The sequence below is a fragment of the Cucurbita pepo genome, chromosome 15 (genome assembly GCF_057944985.1).
Source record: "Cucurbita pepo subsp. pepo isolate OVF chromosome 15, ASM5794498v1, whole genome shotgun sequence".
Taxonomy (NCBI): Eukaryota; Viridiplantae; Streptophyta; class Magnoliopsida; order Cucurbitales; family Cucurbitaceae; genus Cucurbita; species Cucurbita pepo.
In genome coordinates, this window is record NC_141812.1 from 7,897,194 (window position 1) to 7,919,965 (window position 22,772).

At 35.5% G+C, this 22,772-nt stretch overlaps 3 protein-coding genes across 3 annotated transcripts; all 3 read left to right on the top strand.

The window, feature by feature from the left end:
- Nucleotides 1–879: 879 nt before the first annotated feature.
- LOC111776384 (polygalacturonase) lies at nt 880–2,445 on the top strand. The gene is made up of 4 exons (XM_023655819.2): nt 880–1,336; nt 1,428–1,717; nt 1,842–2,070; nt 2,155–2,445. Exons 1-4 carry the CDS (start codon nt 893–895, stop codon nt 2,353–2,355), a joined length of 1,164 nt encoding a protein of 387 aa, XP_023511587.2. The 5' UTR covers nt 880–892; the 3' UTR covers nt 2,356–2,445.
- Nucleotides 2,446–6,221: 3,776 nt separating this feature from the next.
- LOC111811428 (uncharacterized) lies at nt 6,222–12,272 on the top strand. Its single transcript, XM_023698269.2, has 3 exons — nt 6,222–6,534; nt 6,857–6,921; nt 11,179–12,272. The coding sequence occupies exon 3, from the start codon at nt 11,192–11,194 to the stop codon at nt 12,257–12,259; it is 1,068 nt and encodes a 355-aa protein (XP_023554037.2). The 5' UTR covers nt 6,222–6,534; nt 6,857–6,921; nt 11,179–11,191; the 3' UTR covers nt 12,260–12,272.
- Nucleotides 12,273–13,671: 1,399 nt separating this feature from the next.
- PYM (partner of Y14-MAGO) lies at nt 13,672–21,707 on the top strand. The gene is made up of 5 exons (XM_023698271.2): nt 13,672–13,803; nt 13,846–14,030; nt 15,162–15,278; nt 19,433–19,663; nt 21,251–21,707. The coding sequence occupies exons 1-5, from the start codon at nt 13,791–13,793 to the stop codon at nt 21,395–21,397; spliced, it is 693 nt and encodes a 230-aa protein (XP_023554039.2). The 5' UTR covers nt 13,672–13,790; the 3' UTR covers nt 21,398–21,707.
- Nucleotides 21,708–22,772: the final 1,065 nt, after the last annotated feature.

Consider the following 22,772-nt stretch of genomic DNA (forward strand, 5'->3'; position numbering starts at 1 on the left):
TGTAAGTTTTATCTTTACTTAAAAAAAAAAAAAAAAGAGAAATATAAAGTATTAAACATATTCAATAGTAATCTCTCAAACGGGATCAAATCGGTATTAACCCACCAAGCATGGACATGCAACATGTGATACCTAAAAAAAAATTGTGACAAACATCAACTCGTTCAATAATCGAAGTCGAGTTGAGCCTGTTATAGTGCCTCGTGATCATGATATTAAATGTTTTTATTTTAATTTTTTTGGAGAAGCTAATAAAACGAGTTTTAGAAAAGAAGAGAATATTTGTGTGAATTTAGTAAGGAAAGGGCGATGAAAGTGGAGGATGGAAATAGGTAAAAGCATTGAAATTGTGAAGTTGGGGGGAGAAGGTGTTGGCTATGAACCCGCCGTTTTCTTCTCCGTTTTCTTCTCCGTTTTCTTCTCCGTTATCTCCTCCGCTTCTTCTCTCCAAACTCTTTTCCCCTATTTTCCTCCATTTACCTTTTTATCCAACAATTATACCTAACCAATCCAATTTTTTCTTTTTTTTATTTTATTATTATTTCATTTTTCAAACATTATTTATTTATTCATTTAAAATATATATTTTTTTTAATTTTTTCTTTAAATAAATCTTCAAGAAATTATCATATCTATATTTTCGTAACAGTGTGATCTCAACATTTTGGTTGACTTCAAAAAATTTAATCCTTTTATCTTATGTCAATTATTAATTTATTAATATTTATGATGTCAATTTAATTTGTCGACTATTTAAAATGAGTGTGAATGAAAAGATGTTCCATGTTCGCCATGAAAAATAACGTTCATTTTTTGACCTAATTTCCAAACTTTCTTCTCCCTATATAAACCCCTCAAATTCATCCAAGTTGTAGAATACAACGCAATCACAATGGACCCTCGAACAACCTCGTTTCTTCTCTCACTACTACTCATCATCTTCTTCTTCAATTCACCCTTTGCTGCTTCCGAGACATTCAACGTGGTCAATTTCGGAGCCAAACCCGACGCCAAAACAGACTCGTCCAAGGCCTTCCAAGCAGCATGGGCGCGTGCTTGTACCTCTTCTACGTCCGCATCCATTTACGTCCCAAATGGAAGATTCTACCTCCGCCATGCAACTTTCAATGGGCCATGCAGAAACGACGCCATCGACATACACATCGATGGCACTCTCGTGGCTCCGTCCGACTTCCATGTTAATGCCAACTCTCCAAATTGGATCATTTTTCACCTTGTTAATGGAGTTTCCATCTTTGGTGGTACTCTTGATGGTCAAGGAGCTGGCTTGTGGGCTTGCAAACGTACTGCCAAAACCTGCCCTCGTGGAGCCACGGTATACTCATTCTTTAGAGCTGTAATTAAATTCCTTTATTTTTTTTAAAAAGGTTAATAAGTATCATATACTTTGTTTTGTGTATGTGCAGTCGTTGGAATTTACCAATTCCAAAAACATTATGATAAGTGGATTAACCTCATTAAATAGCCACATGTTTCACATAGTAGTCAATGAATGCCACGATGTGAAAATGGAAGGACTAAAGGTCTCCGCTTCTGGTAATAGTCCCAACACGGATGGTATTCACGTAGGGCTATCATCTCATGTCACCATTCTCAATTCAGATATCAGCACCGGCGACGATTGCATCTCAATAGGCCCCGGCACCTCCAACTTGTGGATTGAGAATGTTGCTTGTGGCCCCGGCCATGGAATTAGGTACTTGTTAAGTTTTTTTTTTACTTGAAAAACAAAACCAATTGACAAGGAGAAAAGTAGCCTATGTATCTAAAACAGATTGCGAGATCTCTTTTAACACTCACTATTTTATTGGTTGATGCAGCATTGGGAGTTTAGGAAAGGCGTTGAAGGAGGATGGAGTTCAAAACGTGACAGTAAAATCTTGTAGATTTATGAACACTCAAAATGGAGTGAGAATAAAAAGTTGGGGAAGGCCAAGCAGCGGGTTTGCAAGAAACATTCGTTTTCAACATCTCAAGATGACTAATGTCAAGAATCCCATCATAATCGATCAAAATTACTGTCCTCACAATAAAGATTGTCCGGGCCAGGTACATTTCAATATTTGTATGCATTAAAAGAAAAACATTATGTTTAAACATAAAATTTCATTTTTCGTTCTTCTAATTGAACAGGCTTCCGGAATTAAAGTTAGTGATGTGACATATCAAGACATTCGTGGGACAACAGCCACTAAATTTGCCATGACATTCGATTGTAGTCCAAAGTTTCCATGCGTAGGAATAAGGTTGGAAGATGTAAAGCTGAGTTACAAGAATGGAGCAGCCAAAGCTTTGTGTAGTCACGTTAGAGGAACCGTTACTGGTTGTGAGTGACAACAGAGAAATTTGGTAGAACTCTTGAGATAAGAGAACATTATTTTTCTACATCTTTCACCAAATTTCAACGCATGTATTTATAGGTAATTTGGGACATTCCCGACTACCATTTATGATTCAAAAACCATGCACCTAATTAAACACAATTCATGTATGTACTCAATACACGTACCTTAGAATGCATGTAATAAATTGTTATCAAGTAATGAACCTTCATGTACATGTATCTATTCCTACATGTACTTACATATGTATCTATACAAGTAATTCTTCAACACCCTCCCTTAAACTGAGTTTTGATGAAATCAACTTAGGACTTTACTTTGTCTTCTTGAACCACATATTGAATTATGTACGTCCCCATATTTCGTCTAAGTTTCTTGAACAATGGTTGTTTCAAAGGCTTTGTGAATAGGTCTGCGATTTGTTTATGACGTCGGCAAAAATTGAGCTCAATAGTATCTATTGTGATAATATGTCAAGTATAAAGTTGTCTAAAAACCTATCTTCTTGAACCACATCTTGGATTCGCAAATCGCATATTTTTCTAAGCTTCTCAAATAATGGTTGTTTCAAGGGCTTTGTGAATAGGTATGCGATTTGTTCATCATTTCGGTAAAAATTGGAATTAATAGTACCTTTTGTACACAAATCAAGCAAGAAATGAAACCGAATATCGATGTGCTTACTCTTTCCATGCAACACAAGTTTTTTACCCAACTTAAAGTATCTTTCTTAACCATATTGCTTGACATGATCATGCTACTGAGGCCACAAATTCTGCTTATGTTGATGAGAGTGTCACAATAGGGTACTTCTCTGAAGACCAACAAATAGCTCTTGAATTCATCGTAAAAATACTTCATGAAGTGCTTTTACGATAATTTATATCACTTGCATAGTCGCTATTTGTATAGCCAACCATCTTCCGATCACTTTTTTTTTTTTTTTGATTAATAAGAATACTCCCAAATAAAAAGTTCCTCTCACATATTGAAGTATCCTTCTTGCTGCATTGAGATGTTTCTCCGTTGGATGCAACTTATCATAATAACAACATACATGATGTCTAGTCTTGTTGAGGTTAAGTACATCAAACTTCCCACAATTTACTTAAGTATTTATTATCAACTTCTCGCCCTTCAATATAACTTCCTACAATTTGCTTGATGAGATGACCATCATGCTTGACATGATGCACGACTGTTGTTGTACCTTCGAACGTCCAGCTACAAACAACTAACCTGACCATACAGGCCTAGAGGGTGTGCAAGCCCCCTTGTGGGCCCATGTTTGTACGTGGGTCGTGTGTAGAGAAGTACTACACATCCAATTAGTTCGGAGTGGAGACCACCTAAGAGACTATTATTTTAAATGATAGGTTCTTATTCATGATTGCATAGTTTGCATTTTCTGACCCCAATAGTGGGGTCACTTTGGTTCTTATTCATGATTGCATGAGTTTGCATTTCCTGACCCCAATAGTGGGGTCGAGTATTTTTTATATTTCAGGTAAAGGTAAGACACCTACATATGGTTGACATCGACATTGTTGGGATTTATACCCTAAAGCCTCCTAACTGATTATTTAGTTTTTAATAATAACTTTCATTATTTTATTTATAATTTAATTGTTATCCATGGTATGAAAATCAAAGGTTATTAATGTAACCTTGAATAGTATGTGGTTGTCATACAAGAAGATCTTGTTCAAGTAATAACCTAAAGAGTCTATAGTATATGTATAAGTTTGGGTGCCTTATTCGGGTAACACTATTGATACAGCCCACTTTGTAATCGTTACAAATGATTTGATTCAAAACGTTCACGTGGAGACATGTAAGTGGCGGTATCCTATACAATGAGTTTGTATAAGACTGGACCAAGACATATTTAATCACTCTTTATAGATCCGTTAATTGAGAAGATTAGTATTTCACATGATGATCATATGCGACTCGATCTTAATCCCGAGTGAGTTATAAACTCCTGCTTGTGAGGGCTTGCCCTTTAATTTACATGGGTGAGAATGACTCTGTTAGCCGATTCAATATGCCTACCGAGGGGACTTCAAATAGGGAGTTGGGAACAAATATCAGGAGATGAAATTCACTCCTTTCTATATAAGGAAGGTAGATGAGTTGTTTTCTTCGGTACTGATTTCGGGACTTGAACAATGGGGCCCCACCCTCTCATTGGCTCGAGAGGGACTTGGGTTATAATTGGATCATAAACAAATTGTTCATTAAAAAATCAGTGGTACTTAGGGTGAAAGATGTAATTACAGAGGTAAAATGGACTTTTGACCTCGCTGTAATTATGAACAACTCGTGAAAGATCAACTTACTTGCAATGGACATAACTTGTCTTGCAGTGCATAAGAGTGCAACTCTACTTTCACAACTTACTTGCAATGGTTATATTAATGGACATAACTTGTCCTGCAGTGCATAAGAGTGCAACTCTAGGTTGGTAGTGGAATGACCTATAATTAATGAATGTAAATTGATTAATTAAAGAGTTTAATTAATTAATTTTATATAATTGAAATTTATATACGTTCATATGGGCCCTTACAGCAAGCTCATATAACCCTCCAATGTTTAATTTATTTGAAAGAAAATTTGAAGGGCATATTTATGAGAAAATAAATTTAATTTGAAAAGTTAAATTAATATTTAATATATTTAATATATTAAATAAATAAAGAGAATATATTTAATTTAGTAGTTCAAATTAATATTTAATATATTAAATAAGTTAAATATAAATTGAAAAAAAAATATTAATTTAAAGGGTTCAAATTAATATTTAATATATTATATATATTTTAAAAAATATATTTATTACATTTAATATAATTAAATATTAAATCAATTAATGTATTATGATATATTAAATTTTAATATACGTGAAATTAGATTCAAATGAGTTAAATATATATTAAGTTATTTGATCATATTTAAATAAATTAATTAATATTATATTAATTTATCTTATCATATTTAAATATGGTTTATATAAGATATTAAATATGCAAATATATTATTTGGTAAAGATTCTCGGAGAATTCTTATAAATAGGACTCTCAGTTGAACAAAAAATATATGAATCTCTCCTACTTCCTCTGAAATTACATCTTCAGAGAATTCTCGAAACTTTCCTTCTCCAATCTCTTTGGAATTTTCTTTGAAGATGTTTGCCGGGTTCATACAAGGTAGAGTTCTTGTTTTTGAATTTATTGCTTTGTTTTAATTCTTAATAAAAATCAAAACGGTTACCAATGCTACATGGATAAATGGTTCATTCCCTTTAGAAATCGCATCAAAGACCATGGTGTAGGGCATTGTTATTTTAATATTTTCCTTGATTTTTATTTTAATTTACTTTGAAATCTTTTCGTAAGCGCACAAGACCATAACATTGTTTTAAACTAATGTTTATATAATGCATGTAGTAACGACTCTAAATAAGTAAATAAGTTCATAATCGAACCACTTTTCCAACTCATATTTATTAATTAGGAAGGACACACTCATGTGCTCTCAACCATATTTAAATCTAATAAATACTCTTATTATATCATAAAATTATATTATCTAATTATTGAGAAAATGGATAAAGTATTGGGTATTGATATGTTGAGTGAGAATAAAATTTGGGCTTTATGGTTGCGTGTCACCTTAACAGCCGTCCAAGCAACCTCACCTCGTCCCTCAGATCAAATCTCCGATCCCATCCCTTCCGCCGTTGGATGAGAATCTGAGGGTTCACATGGGCGTGGAAAAGAGCCCACGTGATAGCTCTATGCCCACTCGCTACATGGCGAGTGGTATCACGCGCTTCACTTTTTCTTCTCCCATGATGTACGAACGTTGTAGAGAGGAGGAGAAAGTGGTGGCGTGGAAATGACTCTAACGATTCGCTTTCTTCTCTCTCTTGTTTGGTAATGGAATGAGGAGAGAGAGAGAGAGAGAGAGAGAGAGAGCTTGTTTCTTCCCTTGCTTCTCCGTTCTGCTCGTAACTCCTTCGATTTCTTCGCCTCCGTCTTCCATGTCCTCCTCCTAAACCCTAACTCTCTCCTCACTCCCCCATTGCTGCCCTCTCTCTTTTTCTTTCAATCCTGCTCTACCGTGTTCTCAGCGTCTGCTGTTCTGGTTTTCCTTTTCTCTCTCGGTAATTTTCCTTATCGGTTCAAATGCTGCATGTTTCATGTTTGTTCTAATTCTTCTTCTTCTTATTATTTTTTTTTGTTTTCTAGCTCTAGAGGGTTTTGTCTGCTTTATAATCTATGTTTCTTTTAATTTATTGTTTGTTTGTTTGATTCACATGGTTAAAGTCAAGGCCATGTGCGAGTTCAGTTGTTTAATCAATTTCGCATCCTTTTGATTCTTGCGGATTGCTTCGTTAACCATGTTCTTGTTCTTAGCTATCTGCTATTTTTACGAATCCTTAAATGATATTCTGTTTTTTTTTTTGTGTGTTAATGCTATTGCAGGCGAAGTTCGATCTCTCCCTTCTGACTTCTCGTTGATCTAGATTTCCTTGAACTTTTTGAAGCTGGTGAGTGTTGTGCTTCTGATTTTGATGTTTTTCTTTCGCAGTTGATGATCTCGTAGAATTTTTTGCTTCGTACTGCAGGCATGCCATTTCTTGTATGTTTTGACATTTAAACAGCGATTTATTTGTTTCCAGGAGTTTTTTAAGATGCTACTGTCTATCCTTGATTATCGGGTTCTTTACTTTCTTTGTGCAAAAGAAGTTAGTTAGTTTCCGTTGTTGAATGCTGGGTAGTGGATATTTGATCTGAATTCCATTCCCAATTGTCATTAATAATTGTTGATTTTGAAGAAATTTCTTGGCTAATTAGATTCATATCTTTGACCTTGCTTGTGAAACTGTTATCCAAAGCCATTTTGTGTTTTTGTTTTCATCTAAAAAACGTGTGTTAAATTATTGTGTACATTGAAATTAATTTTCAAAATTCGTGATTTGGAAAGAAAGAGTAACTTCATTTGTTCTGAAAAGAATAAATCACATGTGAGAGTAAAGTAAAGGAAAATAAGAAAAAGAGAATTTTATAGTACAGCTGTCCATTTACTAAATTTTTGTTCTAATGCACGTAAAGTTATTTTGAAAATAGTTCTTAAACAAACCTTCAATTTTTTTTTTTTTTTGGTTAATTATAAATTTAGTCTCTAATACTTGATTTTCTATTTAATGCCTTAACTTTTAGATTTTCAATTATGTTCCTATTTATTGAAATGTGGTTATATGAATAATATTGTGACATGCTTATTGGACAAATGGAAGGGACTAATCAACATGACAAAATAAGGTGGGATCGTTTGTAAAATGCATCCAATATGTCTCATAAAAAAGAGAGTATGTTTGCATGTAATACATACGTTAATGATTCTACCAGTGTTAGGTTTTTTGTTACCCGTGTTATTCTTTCATTCAATGTATCTATCAATGGTTCTCTAATATGATTTAAGACAAATCTTTGCCAGTTATTGAAAATTGCTTTATAGCAAAACAAAATCCTAGAATGCAATTTTTAAGCGGTTAATTGTATTACTTCATGTAGGTTTGGAAGCATGATTGTTTTTTTTCAAAAAAAATAAAAATAATAAAATAAGAAACAATATAAATTGATGTATGAAATTTTCAGAAGGGATGGATAGTCCATGATGATTACAAAGACATTTCCTGTCATACAAAGGATGAATCAAGTTTAGAAGCATCCCTTTTGTTTTATGGAGTTTATCAACCTTAAGAACAATTGGAAACATTTTTGGAGCTTCTTTGATTACGCTGATTGTAACTTCGCTCTTATTGGTTGTATGGAGGTCGCAATTAAAGTGAATGATAGCTATTGTAGCTTTATTCCCTTTGAGGTTAAATGGATGGAGAATGATTTCTTCTTTATTGTCCTCGTAAGTTACTAGAAGAGATCCTTAAGCAGGTGCGCGAGGAGGAATCGGGGGAAGTTTTGCCCTTCTCTAAGAATTTGGCTAGGGCCCTAAAAAATGGAAGTTGTGCTTCAGGTCAATTCCCTTCAAAAGGGAATTCTTCTGAAGTCAGTGTTGTGGCAAAGGAAAAAAATTCAAAATCAAAAGAACTTGTTAGCTTATTAAGATCTTGGGAAAATGAAGTGCTGGAAGTCCCCATGGACAACAATAGTGAAGTTTTCCTTTGGGCTTTGGTATTGAAGGGTTTTATTTATTTATTTTTTATTTTCAATTGCCCATTAAGTCTTATTTGACAGGACTGGAGACCTTTTCTTTGATGGCTTCCTTTTTGTGTGCTTGTTTTTTGGATGCCGGTGTCTTCTTTCTTTCTTTCTTTTTTTTTTTCTTAAGGAAAGATGTTTATTCATAGAAAAAGGGAAAAAAAAAAAAAGGTGAAGAGACAAAGCAGATTAGGAGTAAGCAGAGCCATGATGTTTCCCCATGAAGCTTCTATCTTGGAATTTTTTAGGCCTTGGAGCTCCCAATAATAGAGTTCTGGTCAAGGATACGATTAGCAAAATGAACCCTGATGTGGTTGCCCTCCTAGAAATAAAGTTCAATTCTTTGAATAGAAGATTAATCAAGTCTAGCTGATGCTCAAGAAAAGTTGACTCATAATCAACGTGTTATATTATGTTGGAGGTGTTCATCCATTTCTTAGGATAGGGATAGTTATTTGGCAAACCACTTCTTGACTTCTTTGTGGAACATTCTCCTTTAAAAGAATAGGAGAGTTCTTTAAAGAAGTTAGAGGGTGGAAGGGCTCTAGAGGCTCATCTTCACAAAAGAATTTCCTTGCCTATCTATGGAACCACCAATTAAGAGCCTCAAGCATCCAGTCGACGACTGATCTAGGCAAAAAGCTGGACATTCCAACTTTATTCCATAGTGAGCTCCAACCCTGGAAGCATATGGGTAATGGAGAAAGGACTTTCTTCATCCCTTAAACAGAGACAGCAAACTGAACGGGATAATTCCAATTGCTGAACATTTTTTTAATTCTTTTCGGGTGTATTGATGCTTCTCTATGTGGCACTCCAATGGAAACCTTAACTTTATGACCGCATCAATTTTTCCAGCCACTACAAGTGAGAATAGTACTAGTAAATGAAAGGACAGTTTAACAGCTGTGAACAAAATAAGGCAAAATAATTATCACTTTTTAACAACACTGTCGATAATGCAATGAGGAGGTTCCAAATCCATGATATGCCTGGTAGGTCGCTTAATATTCCCTAATGATAACACAAGAGTGGAAGCTTGGTAAAGGAAAAATAGTAAGAGGGTATCTTACAGAGGATTAAATTGATAGTAAGAGTTAATTTACCTCTGGAGATTAAGGTCTTCTATTTCTGTTTTCTGGAACCTTCATTATTGGAAGGAGAATTTCATCGAATCTCCTCCCAGTGGCATTCCTACATACTTTATAGGTCACTCCCCCATTTTATTTAGCATCTGTAAAGAACTGCTTCGGTATAACAGGGTCTCAATCTGTATTAATACTACACATAAGTGTCTTCTTGATGGTGACTTTTGACCCCAAAGCAGTTCCAAACAATTTAAGGATCTTAAAGACACCACTCATCTTTTTTTTTTTTTTTCCTCGTCTTCACTTAAGATTAGGATATCATCCACAAACATAAGATGATGAATAGAGATTCATATCCCATTAATAATGGCACCAGATCAGAATTATTTGCTCCGAGTGGTATCCAACTTAGGACGTTGGTCAATAGGAGAAAAGGAAGGAGGGGGAAGGGGCCAGACCGCCTCTCAAGCCCCTTTAAGCTGGGAATTTACTTCTTGGTCTTCCATTAAAGAAAAAAAAGAAAAAAAAAAAAAAGAGAGGTTTTCTACTAACAATATTGACTCTTAGCTTGTTCATAGTATTATAAAATATGCTACTTTGTATTGTTTTTTTTTTTTTTTAAAGTTAATTTTTTTTTTTTCATTGAAATAATTAAAAGAGATGCTCTCAAAAGTACAAGAAAACCCTAGTGGGTAGAGAGAGAGAAAAAAAAAAGGCATAAAAGCATAAAAGCAATACAAAAGAAATTATAAGGGAAATATAAAAGTGTGCCAAGTAATATATACATCTTAAATAGAATAATTTGCAAAGAGTTCGGAAAGAGGACACCATGTTGAGGCTTTGAGGTGAGTTGAACCAAATCGGTCAATCCATGGAAGAGACGTGTAAAATTTGTTGATTCCTTTTGAACCAAATTTCAGATAGGAGACCTTTCACTGCATTAGACCATAGCACCTGAGATTTTTGTGCTAAAGGAGGATCAACCAACAAGTGAAGAACGTTCTCCAATGTACATAAAAGATCTAAAATAATTTCCACTAACATTGACTTGAGTAAGGGAAATTGAAAATTTTGTTGTCAAACATCTCTTTCTGATATACAAAACTAATAGATTGACAGGGAGATGCAGTGCCGAGGAAGCCTACTTTGTAGAACCTCATAACATTTAAAAATGTTGGTCTCTCGATGGTTGGTTGTTGGATTATATTGTATGACCTCCTTCGAGAGGTAGGAAGATTTTATCAATACATGCGGGAATTAGTTTATGCTTTTTGTGAACTTGAATTGAATCCCTTACGAAATATTATTATTATTTGTTCATCTAATTAAGTGGATGAGGTGCATTATTTGAATGAAGACTTAGTCGTTTGTTGTAGGAGCATAAATAATTTGCAGTGTGAGGTTCATTATTTATGTCTTACAAGCCACTTAGTCTTGCTGATAAAATGGCATGCTGATTTCATATTACTTACAATTGTTTGGTTATATGCTCTACAGGTTGAAACTTGAAATGGCCAAAGGGAGCAAGGGACGACGCAGGTTGGCTTCTCGTCAATTCAGGTCAAACCCATATCCACTCCCTTCTAAGAGGGGTTTCCCAGAGGATTTGTGCCCAAAGGATTGTGTCAGCGCTCTGGATAAGAAGTACTGGGAAGATGCAACATGCTCCATATGCATGGAGTACCCACACAATGCTGTTCTTTTACTTTGTTCATCTCATGATAAGGGTTGCCGTCCCTATATGTGTGGTACGAGCCTACGTTATTCGAACTGCCTTGATCAGTACAAAAAGGCTTACACCAAAGTAATTTCATCCAACAATGCACGACCAGTAAGCGCCTCAATTGATAACCCAGCTGGTGTACAGGACCCAAGTTTGCTAGGTGAAAAACATGAAGTGACCGAGCTTGCATGCCCCCTCTGTCGTGTACAGGTGAAAGGATGGACTGTGGTTGAGCCTGCCCGAGAATATCTGAATACTAAAAAGAGGACCTGCATGCAGGATAGCTGCACGTTTGTTGGAAATTACAAGGAACTAAGGAAACACGTGAGATCAGAGCACCCATCTGCAAGGCCTTGGGAGGTGGATCCTGTACTCGAACAAAAATGGAGAAGACTGGAGCGGGAACGCGAGAGGAACGATGTGATGAGCACAATCAGGTCGACAACACCTGGAGCTGTGGTGTATGGGGATTATGTGATAGAAAGAAATAGTATTGGATTTGAATCTGAAGAAGAGGAAGAAGGGGGGTTGAATGCAAATGCTGCAGAGAGGGATGATGGGGGCTTCGGAGTGGGTTTTGATAGCAATTTGGTGAATATGTTTCTTCTGTTACATGCTTTTGGTCCATCAAGTGGCGACGACCTCAACAGACGGCTTAGACATCCGGAGAGGATTTTCTCTCCCAGATCAAATGAAGGAGCTACTACTACTACAGGTATTATTCCCAACACCACTCCGCTTAGTAGCTTTGACTCCATTAACGAAGGCAGTGATAATGGAGGAAGTGATGAGAACAACAATGGGGGGACAATACAGTTGGGGGGGCGTTCGGGTAGGAGACGTAGGCATAGATGATCAAATTGGGGGGGGGGGGGGGGGGGGGGGGGCGGGGCACGGAAACAGGAAGGAGGAAGGAGGAGGGAGGAGGGAGGAGGGGGTAGGAATAGGAATAGGCATAGGAATAGGATTAGGAAGCATTTCTCAGGTACATACATAGCTTAAGAAAAAGGAGGAGAAAGTAGAAGAAATTTGAAATAAAGGAACGCAAGTTGTTGTGGTGGAGTTGTTTTGGTTGCCCCCATTGGAAAGGGGAGATGGAAAAGTGGGCAGGTTAGACTGTCCTCCATGTATAATTTATATTGTGAATTGTATAATTCTCGGATTGCCTTTATCCTCCTCCTCATCTCTCTTCATCATTAACCTCATTTGGTGGTTGAAATTTACTTGTAATCATATCTCAAAATTAATGTATCTTCTAGACATTGGTTCTTTACAAAGTCATTATTAGACAAACGAAATGACACACCAATTTGTTTAGACATGGTTTATGTTACATTTTTCTTAGCTTCCAAACATTGTCTTGCATTGCTTTTTTCTCTTGAATTTAAAGCTCAGATTGACTCATTTTTCTCACCATTGTAACCTCAGCACTCTAATATTTGGAAACAGATGTCACAGTTGATCCTATTAAGAGTTGTTGGGTTGAAGGTGTTTGTTTAAGATGTCTGGAAATAAGATGTTTATAAACATGATGTCTCTGAATATGATACTTGTGACTAATATTTTTGTTTGATTATGCGGTTAATTCCAATAATTTTATTACGTTAGTTAATTTAGATAATTAATGGGTGGTTAGTTAATTTATTTTATTAATAAAATTATTAAAATAAATTTAACCCACTAACATTCTATTTAATTTTTTATTCATTTTAAGTTTTTGAGTCGATTTTAGTCTTCAACTAAATTAATTTAATAAAACTATATAATTTTTTTTCTCATGATTAGTATAATAATTAAATGGAAGAATTAATTATAAATATTATGTTTAAAAAATTAAATACAATTAATTTATCTCACTTCTAACCTAGAATACATAAATTAAATACAATTAATTATACCTATTTTTTTTTTTTTTTTAGTTTTTTCTCATACTCCCGTTATAAATTATTTGAAAATAATTGATAATAAAAAAAAAAAAATTATCAAGAAAAAAATGAAATAAAAAATAAATGACGAAAAAGAGTTATAAATAGCAATAATATTAAACAAATAATTCAAATATTAAATATTAGCTTCACAATTAAAATTTTATAGAACTCAAATATTAAGGTAGAATTAGATTAGATTTTAATTTAAATTTCAAGAACAAAAATATATATCCTACAAATCAATTTTAATTTTTTAAAAATTCAACCAACTTTGAGTGATACAAGTATGTTTATATGAACATCAATGGTAATTTGAAAAAATAAAGAACGAGGAAAACAAAAAGAATTGGGTGGGACACGACTTGGTCCGGTTTCGAATAATTGACATCGAAAGGCAGAAGAAATTTGTTTGAATCCGAAGCTGAGTTCTGGCATCGTAATTAATTGCCTTTTACACGATGGAGAGCAGTGGTGGTGGTGGTGGTGGAGGAGGAGGAGGAGGAGGAGGAGGAGGTGGAGGAGGTGGAGGAGAAGATCAGCTGAAGCAAATGGCGGAGCTGAGCAAAACCCTAAAAGAAGGAGAAAGGATTCTGGCGCCAACAAGGCGTCCCGATGGTACTCTTCGAAAACCCCTTCGGATTAGGGCTGGCTATGTTCCGCAGGATGAAGTCGCCATTTACCAATCCAAAGGGGCTCTGGTATGTATGCCTCATCGCTATTATCCTTTTTCCATCCTTCTCTTTTTTCCCATTCTCCATTTCTATTGAGTTTTAGTTTGCTTGCTCTGTTCTTCGTTTGCCTCGCTCCTCAAACTCTTGCTAGGGAAATGAAATCATCCTTTGAGCAGCTGCCAGTTAGTGATGTGGCTGCTATCTAAATCACTGTATTATGGACGAAGCTCAGTGAAATACGCGATCATTTCATTTGATGAAGAACACAATATGAACATAGAATATGTATTGTAAAAACAATGAGATAATCGAAATTAAAGGCCCTTTTCGAGGATTTGAACCTATGATTGGATTAGAGGGAGTAGAGATTGACCGGCTTAACTGTTGAGCTTTGTATATACACGTGCCTTTTTCAAGTAATTGATGGAGGATATAAGCATTTATGTAATAAATTTCTTATATCTTTGATGGAAAGGAAATATAAAGACTGTACATGCCTCTTGTTGATTCAATATTGCTCACATCTACAATCATGTTTCTTGAGCTGCCTCTTGTTTATCAGGACCCTCGATAGGATCATCCAGGACTCACTTAAATCCTTGCATCATCCACAGTTCGACACACAATCAGTGTGTTGAAGTGAGGTGAGGCACCCTCATTGGGCTTAGTGCCTAGGTTGCTCCATAAATCATTAATTTTCTTTACTTAAAATTAGTGTCGGGTTTCTGCTCTTTTGTGGGGTCTTTGAGGGAGAGGAACAACAGGATTTTTAGAGGATTTGAGAGGGTCTCTAACGTCGTAACGTCCCTCATTAGGTTCAATATTTGATTCTTTTTGTAATTACTTGTTATGTCTCATTCTTCTTGATTCAGCCCCTTTCTCTAGTTGGACTACCTTTTGTGGGCTTATTTTTTTGGATGCTCTTGTTTTCTTTCATTTTTACTCGATGGAAGTTAGTTTTCTCATTAAAGGAACAAAAGAGTACATTCCAGACAAATGAAATGAAAGAAGTTTTTACAAGTTCTGGAAAATTGTATGACTTAGAGTGTAAGGCAATGACTGTTTTCTATTTTATTTCTGCTATAAGTTTAATTCCCATATTAGTGTACCCTAGAAGTCATGTTCGTGGCATTCATGGGGATTGTTTTGTCTCTGCAGTGGAAAAAGGAGATGGCATCCCATGATGAACCTCCTGGTTATGATCCTCCATCAGTTGTAAAGTCAAAGACCAAGTCAGCTAAGCGTAATGAGAGAAAGAAGGAGAAGCGGCTGCAGGTTTGTTTACCTACCCCTTTGGGAATGGATTCTGATGACTGTTTAAATATTGTGAGAATTTATTTGAAGAGGTTTTGTGTGAGTTCATTTTCGGTTTTTTTCCCTGGGTAATATACCATGATCAACTGATATGCTGCCTGTTATTGAAACAAATTTATTTGTGATTCCCAAATGCTGAGGAAAATAACTCAAATTTATGATGCCAATTTTATGCTTATTTTAATTGTACAGAGAGCAGAAAAGATTTTTCATCTCACTTTCTTTTCTTTTCCCCCATCCCATGAAGTATGAGTCCGGTAGATGATGTTTTCAACTTTATGCTAAGATTTAGCATGTAAGCCCAAGCCATAGGTCTTTTTGCAAATAGCTTACACTAGTCTGTACTAACATTAATTGAATATCAGGTTTCTTTTTGCCTATAGCCCAGGCCATAGTCTTTTTTCCGACTCTTAGAATATCAATGAAAAGAAAAGAGCACATATTATGTAATGGTGTGTGCATTCGTTTATAACATATTGGGTAGCAACCTGTGTTTGTGACATACAACATGCATGAGGTTTCATAATCATGATACATGATCATGATTATAAATTGGGAAGGTCTTTTGTAAACATCATGGATTATACATCCCTCTTGTAAATTTCACTCATCAATGAAATTGTCTCTTATAAAAAAAAAAAAAAAAAAAAAAAATCATGATACATGGTCATGATGCACATGATACTTCAGTACATTTCATGACATAATTTCCTTATGAGACATGCATACATGTACATGACATATCATTCATACTTATTATACATGGTTCCTCAAATGTCTCATAATGCATAACGTGATCATAGTATCTTAACATCAATGAATCATAGACTATAATTACATGCATCACAAACCGTTCATAAGCATATTATATCACCAGTAGTAACACGTAAATAAGCCATAAGTTACGTGTTAATCATACATAGCATACAATTCGTCCAACCTAACTCAAAGGCTTTCAATTTTTATGCTCACTTACATGTTGACCTAAGCCAAAAATCACTGAATTTCCTGAGTCAATGTTAGTTTGATCCTGTTTGTCAAGGTCTAGTTCTGAAGCTGAGGTTTGGGTTTGAAGTTGAGGTTTGTTAAGAGGTTCGATTTCAAAACTAACTCCAAACTTGCTTTCTCTCTTTTCTTTCTTTCTTTCTTTCTTTCTTCTTTTTTCTTCATTTCTTTCTTCTTCTTATTCTCCAAATTGGTGTTGGCTAGAGATAAAAAAAAAGGATGGTCTGCAGATGGAGAAATAAGGAGAGAGATGAGTTGGGATGATGGAAATGGTAGGTTTGGGAGGTTATTTATAGGAGAAAAGAGAAGAGAAAGTGGACGAAATGGAGGGAAGTGGAGGAAAAAGGGAAAGTAGAGAAAATGGGGGGAAGTGAAGGAAATAGTGGAATACAAAAGGGGAAGAGAAAGTGAGGTGTGTGCATTTATATATTTACTATAACAGTATACACATCTAAAAAAAAAAGTTCGTCCTTGAAAGTGCCTTAAATGAGGAATAACTCGAGGTATTTTCCATCATTTTGTCCTTTTGTTTCTATGTTGCCTATGTTGGTGGTTTTGCTGAAGTACCTTGAGAATATTATCTCTCTAGTGCGCAGGTCTTTACGTATCAGGCTAAAATAGTGTCATATCAATAGTTGTTTGATAACTATGGTTATAAGCAATTTCCATAAGTTGTAACTTGGAATTCAAACCGTTTATAATCTGAGGGGAATTCAAACCGTTTATAATCTGAGGCCTTACTACTAGCAAGAGTAAATTTATGAGTGAAGCCACCCACTACTCAAATGACAGTGTAACCTTTCACTATCTTAGGTAAACCTAAAAGGAATTCTATGACACAACCTCCCATTCTCAACCAAGACTGCTTAAGGATTGTAATAAACCAACAAGCCATTGTCACATAACTTTCACTCGTTGATATCAAGTACTTACTAACCTACTGCAATATTTGTTCTTCCATTTTGTAATATGCCTCTGACCCTCGGAATGTTGAACCTCTCGGTACCATTTGGATTCACTAAATAGTGGTTTGGACATATCCTTTAACAACTCTTACTTGAGGAATAACCCTCTGGGTGCACAGTTCCCTTTAGGGTGAAACATCAACTACCCATTAGCAAGAATGAAAATCCATTTGACCTGCCACTCTTAAGAACTTGGCCAATCCAGAATTTACAAATTGTGCATAAATAACTAAGTGCAAGTTTCCTTTGCGAATATAAGGTAGAACACTACCTTTTCATGTTTCCTTAGTATTCTAGCTAGTTATTTCCCCATAGCATCATTAAAATTTACTAACCTTCTTATATCCTCTAGCATATCTTAATACTAGGGCCGAGGTTAATCAATTCTTTAACTTTAGAAAGCTCTACTCGCAGTTTTCATTTTCCTTTTAAATCATCTCGCCAAATCTATGAAACCTATGAATTTCTGTCACCATACGTGTCTAGGCCAACTACAAACTGTTTTTACTTTAACAAAGTTCATATGCTACATTCCTTAATATTTGATGTTTGAGAGAAATGACTTTGTCTAACCAAGAATCATACTTGGAAGGTTTGGTATTAAACATATGTAAGGCCCTTAAAACTAGTTTAAGGGCTCATCTTGTTGTTCTTTTTGTCTTTGATTAGCTCCTATTGATATGAACACTACTAAAAAACAAGTCTAGAAACCTCCTTGAAGATCTGGTTCATGAGAATTACATAAGTTATGAAGCATTAATGAGTCCAAGTAGTAACTCATAACTATCATGCTCAAACTTGAAAGAAATCTTTGAAATATTGTCCTCCTTGACTCTTATACTTGAGAAAAACATTTGTTACAAAAAAAGAACACTTGTTCTTCCTCACTATTTTAATAGTTTTTTTATAATCAATATGCCACTGCATGGGACAATTCTTGCATCCTAATGAATAAAACTAATGTGTTCTTTGGAAAACACCCAGGTCAGGGAAGCCCAAACCTAATCTTATGTGTCCGTAACTTGAGCTGCCTCAACTCTGCTAAACTATTCTATCTAGAGTCTTAAGAATTGGAAGCGGGTTCATGACTTAGGCTCTTTATTGAAATCAACCTCTCGTGTTGATACTAATGTTGGAAAATCTCAAATACTTCATTCAACCTTAATTCCAACGTTCCCACTTTCTTCAAGATAGACTTGCTTTATTTTTTCAACTAGATCAATCATTTAATTAATTCCATGTTACTTTGACTTCCAAGTCACATCCACTAAATCTTGCTAAAGCGTTCAATCATTGACTTTTTGTCCATACAAGCTCAAAACTTCATTTGAATAATTTTTCTTATAATCCTAGCGAATAATCATCCCAAACAAGAGGGCTATTTCCTCCAATTTCTTTGCAACACTTGCGAGGAGAGTTAACAATACTTTCCTTCACAACTAGTACTTCGTAAATATGGCAAGTAGTTTTACATGAAGTCTCGAAATACTTGAAAAATCATTTTTGGATGGGGAAGTGGAGGAAATGGTGGAGTATGAAAGGGAAAAGAAGAGGTGGGGGGTGCATATCTATAATTTATTTTTTACTATGACATATCTGTTTCTTATATATTTTCAATCATGGTTGTGAATATATTCACCCAATATCATTTGGGGGGCTAAGGTCACTTTTATCAAAATCTGCATGCTTTACCTTCAGAGTAGTTCATGTAGCTCGTGTAGCCTCAGTGACTAAAAGAGAGTTTTCTTCAAGAAATCTATCTCAAATCTTTATTATGAATCAAGGTGGTAATGAAACAAAGTATTAAAAGGCTAAAAAGATACTAAAAGGAATTAACCAAGCATATATCTAATTAACCATTAACCAAGCGTATATCTAATTAACCATTAACCAAGCGTTAATCCTACTACATGAATAATTAATTAGAAGTATTATATCTTTGGATTGAACCATATGCAACTAAACCTTGTTATTTTCAGAAAGACATCTTATAACTAGAAAATTTCGTGGGTTGAGTTTATATTTTTTATATTCTTTTCTATTGTACCAGTTTAGGACTTGACCATGCTTTAGAGTTTACCGATAACCATTTATTTAATTTCTAACGAACAACCATGTCTTTTCTTCACTGTCCTTTTTCTGCAGGCAGCTGATGAAAAGGATAAAGTTTTGGAACAAGTGGTTATTGGAGAGATCACTGAAGCAAAGGAATCATACGTAGATAATGGGTTGGAACCTGTCCAGTCATTAAGTTCCCAGATGAATGAACTTTCTGTTTCTACAAATCCGAAAATTGAAAACCCTTCTGAGCCAATTGATAATCTACAGTTTCCTTCCAATGACATCGATAAGAGAATTAGAGCAATTAAAAAAAAGGTGAAGACACATTTCCGTTGGTAGAATATTACAAATCATCTTTGCTTCAAAGTCTCATGAAAATTTGTCAATTCATTCCATGCATATATATGTTGACTTGAATTATATTAATTTTTTTTAATATCTTGATTTCCTTATAAAGTGTGGTGTTAGGTTTAATAGTATGCATCTAAAGAATAGTTTTCATCACACTGCTAATTCTAGAACTAAAGGCATCTTGTTAGTATGGTTATCTAAACTTTGAACTACATTTTCCCCATGGGTACTCCTTGCTGGTCTTGCATATTGTCTGGAGTAGATGTACATGATCATAGTAAAGTTATGATATTAACTTTGAACAACATTTTTCCCATGGATACTCCTTGCTGGTCTTGCATATTGCCGGAGTAGATGTACATGATCTAGTTAATTAAGTTTTGATGTTAAAAAATTTGAGTTATATCAGATTTATGGTTTAAGTCCTAACTAGTTGTTTGTAAACTACATTAGCTAAGAATCTCATGTGCAGTCATCCACAATTGCCTTGATTTTGATTTCTTCACCTTGCTTAGGAAGGCCAAAATCTCGTTGGTTAGGTCTTTTGCTTGGTTTGTTATTTTGGGGAGGATAAACATTAGACTTTATCTAAAGATCTTCTACAGTTTCGATAAGAAGATGTGAATCACGTGCTTTGGAGCTATCACTTTGACATGAAACTTTGGAATAAATTTTTGGATATATTTATCGTCAGTTTGGCTGTCTTGAGGATGCATGCATATGGTGTAGGAGGAGCTCATTAGTTGTTCTTTTTGCAATAGGGTTGGTATCTTTGACAGACGGTTTTCTTCATTAGGTCTTCCTTACCTCATAACTGAAGCCGACAAAAACTATCTTTGACACATCTTGATTTAGTCCAAACGCCCTTCTACTCCCTTGTACTCTAGATTCTCGCACCATCTCTCATCTCTATCTAGCTATATTAGCTCCTAGCATTACAGAGAGAACAGTACAGTAAATATATAACAGCCTAACTAATTACAGCCCGACTATGGACGCGTTTGGATTGAGGATAACTTTTCAGATGGTTCTTGTAGATGATTCTGGTGGTGGTTTGTTGTTTCTGGAGATGCTGAAATTAAGCTTTTGCTAAGCCGTTAAATGAAAAACTCTGATTCCTTTAAAAGAAAAGTGCTTCCTCTAAAAGCACGTTGTGTTTAGATTTACACATGTACTTTTGTTTATGTAATCAAATGCCATGAAGAATCTGCAAAGTTCTTTTAAACCTTAAGGACACTCCCAGTCCCAGCGTAGGTAAGCATCTAGTGGAAGGATTCAAAAGCCTATAATGTCTGTCTTGTTCACTTCTTCATAAACTATGTTATCTGGGAGTGGGGAGTGAGTGGGGAGTATTCTTACTTTATGCAAGTATAAGTTCAAGCAATTCATCTGTTCTTGCGAAATTAGTACTCATCTTGTAATGAATTATTGGTTGCACTTGACAGCTGAAGATTTGAGTTTCTTTTTCTTAAGATCTCTAAGTTTTGTTTAGTTTGTCTATGTGATACAACTCTTTGATCATTTTCTTTGCTCTCTTGTTTTGGTTTGCAGATTCGAATTGCAGAAGCTCAATTGCAGAAAACACCACTGCAAGATATGAAGCCAGAGCAGATGAACAAGTTATCGAAACTCGAAAATTGGCACTCCGAACTAATGCTTCTAGAAGAACAAAGGCCAAAACTAAATTCGTTTTCGTGAATTCGTGCAATCAGAATTATTGTTCACTTCATTTATGCTTTATGATGAAGAGACCCAGAATTACTGAACCAAAAGCGTTTCGATTTGCACTTCTGAAAATCTAATCACCTGTAAAACTCCACCTTCTTTTAATGTGTTGTGTAATTGCTTTCCATTCAACTAGTTTTAGGAAGGGCTTGAACTGTAGATAGTTTTGAAGATATTGATTTTCTTTCGCCTCAACATGATTTTTTGTGTGATCTCAAATCAAAATGACTAACGAACACCTCAGCTTCTCAAAGATTATATATATGAATTTTATTTTGAACCATTTTTACTAAGAGATGGTCTTGTACTTGAGGCTACGGCTATGTGTTTTCACTTGAGTTTTTGGAGTCTTTTTTTAGGAAGTGACCCTATGTGCCAACTACTAAGTCTACTTGTGTTGTCTTGTGTATTGCTTCAATCGGGTTTATGAAGTAGAGGTCTTGTTTGGAGACTCCTAACCATTCACACACAATATGACCATGAACATGAAACAACCTCGATAGACTATTCTATTTGACCAGATTGACTAAAGTTAGACGGAATCTTTTGAACCTATTGCATGGTGTCAAGGTCATACTTTTTCAACCGTGTGATGTTGTGATCTTGACACACTCATGACCAGCTTTAAGGGAAATTCATGTCCCATATTCACTTTTTTGTTGGGCTTTGTGGTTTTGTTGAACCTCAGGTGAGGTTTGTCTTTGCCAACCGAACATCATTTGTGTAGAATCTAAGTTTGTTTGCCCACACATGCTGCCTGCGCGTGCATGTTTAATCATCTGCGACACACCGACTTGCCTTTACACTAGGCCAAGTCATTCGACTCGATTTTGCCCCTACTCGGGGCTAAAGTCTTTCATTGCAATGTTGCATCCAACATTATTTTGGTTCCCAATCAACATGACCCATATGTTTTGATGTCATCTCGAGCCATAGGATGTCGTTGGCCCTCGCAACTCACTCGGTCATGCCATCAAGAACGAGTCCACGTGTTGTTCATAATCTTGGGACATTCCAAACATTCATCCATCTGGGTTCAATCGAGGCATTGACCCTCCCGTGCCCATACCATGTCATTTATGGATAGCATATCAGATAGTGGGTGCAAAATATAACCTCCGACACTCGGGCTAGGGATCAATACCGGCACACCCGTGCAGCCAGGTACTGTCTTTGAAAGATAAATTTCAAAGGGAGTCGCTCGAGACACTCGTCTCGGAACGCTTTTCCTTATTGTGACACATGCAGTTGCCACATGGTAGCTTGCTTAGGCCGCAGGACTCAGTTGTGGTGGAGAGCTGACACCATGCCTCCCCCTATAGTAAATTTTGAGGCATTTCTAAACTAG

What these genes read in the sequence shown, in the direction of transcription:
- LOC111776384 (XM_023655819.2), top strand. Translation starts at nt 893, where the DNA reads ATGGACCCTCGAACAACCTCGTTTCTTCTCTCACTACTACTCATCATC. An exon ending in GGCCCCGGCCATGGAATTAG is followed by an intron (nt 1,718 to 1,841) that starts GTACTTGTTAAG and finishes TGGTTGATGCAG; the next exon opens with CATTGGGAGTTTAGGAAAGG. An exon ending in ATAAAGATTGTCCGGGCCAG is followed by an intron (nt 2,071 to 2,154) that starts GTACATTTCAAT and finishes CTAATTGAACAG; the next exon opens with GCTTCCGGAATTAAAGTTAG.
- PYM (XM_023698271.2), top strand. An exon ending in ACCAATCCAAAGGGGCTCTG is followed by an intron (nt 14,031 to 15,161) that starts GTATGTATGCCT and finishes TTGTCTCTGCAG; the next exon opens with TGGAAAAAGGAGATGGCATC. An exon ending in AGAAGGAGAAGCGGCTGCAG is followed by an intron (nt 15,279 to 19,432) that starts GTTTGTTTACCT and finishes CTTTTTCTGCAG; the next exon opens with GCAGCTGATGAAAAGGATAA.
- LOC111811428 (XM_023698269.2), top strand. Translation starts at nt 11,192, where the DNA reads ATGGCCAAAGGGAGCAAGGGACGACGCAGGTTGGCTTCTCGTCAATTC.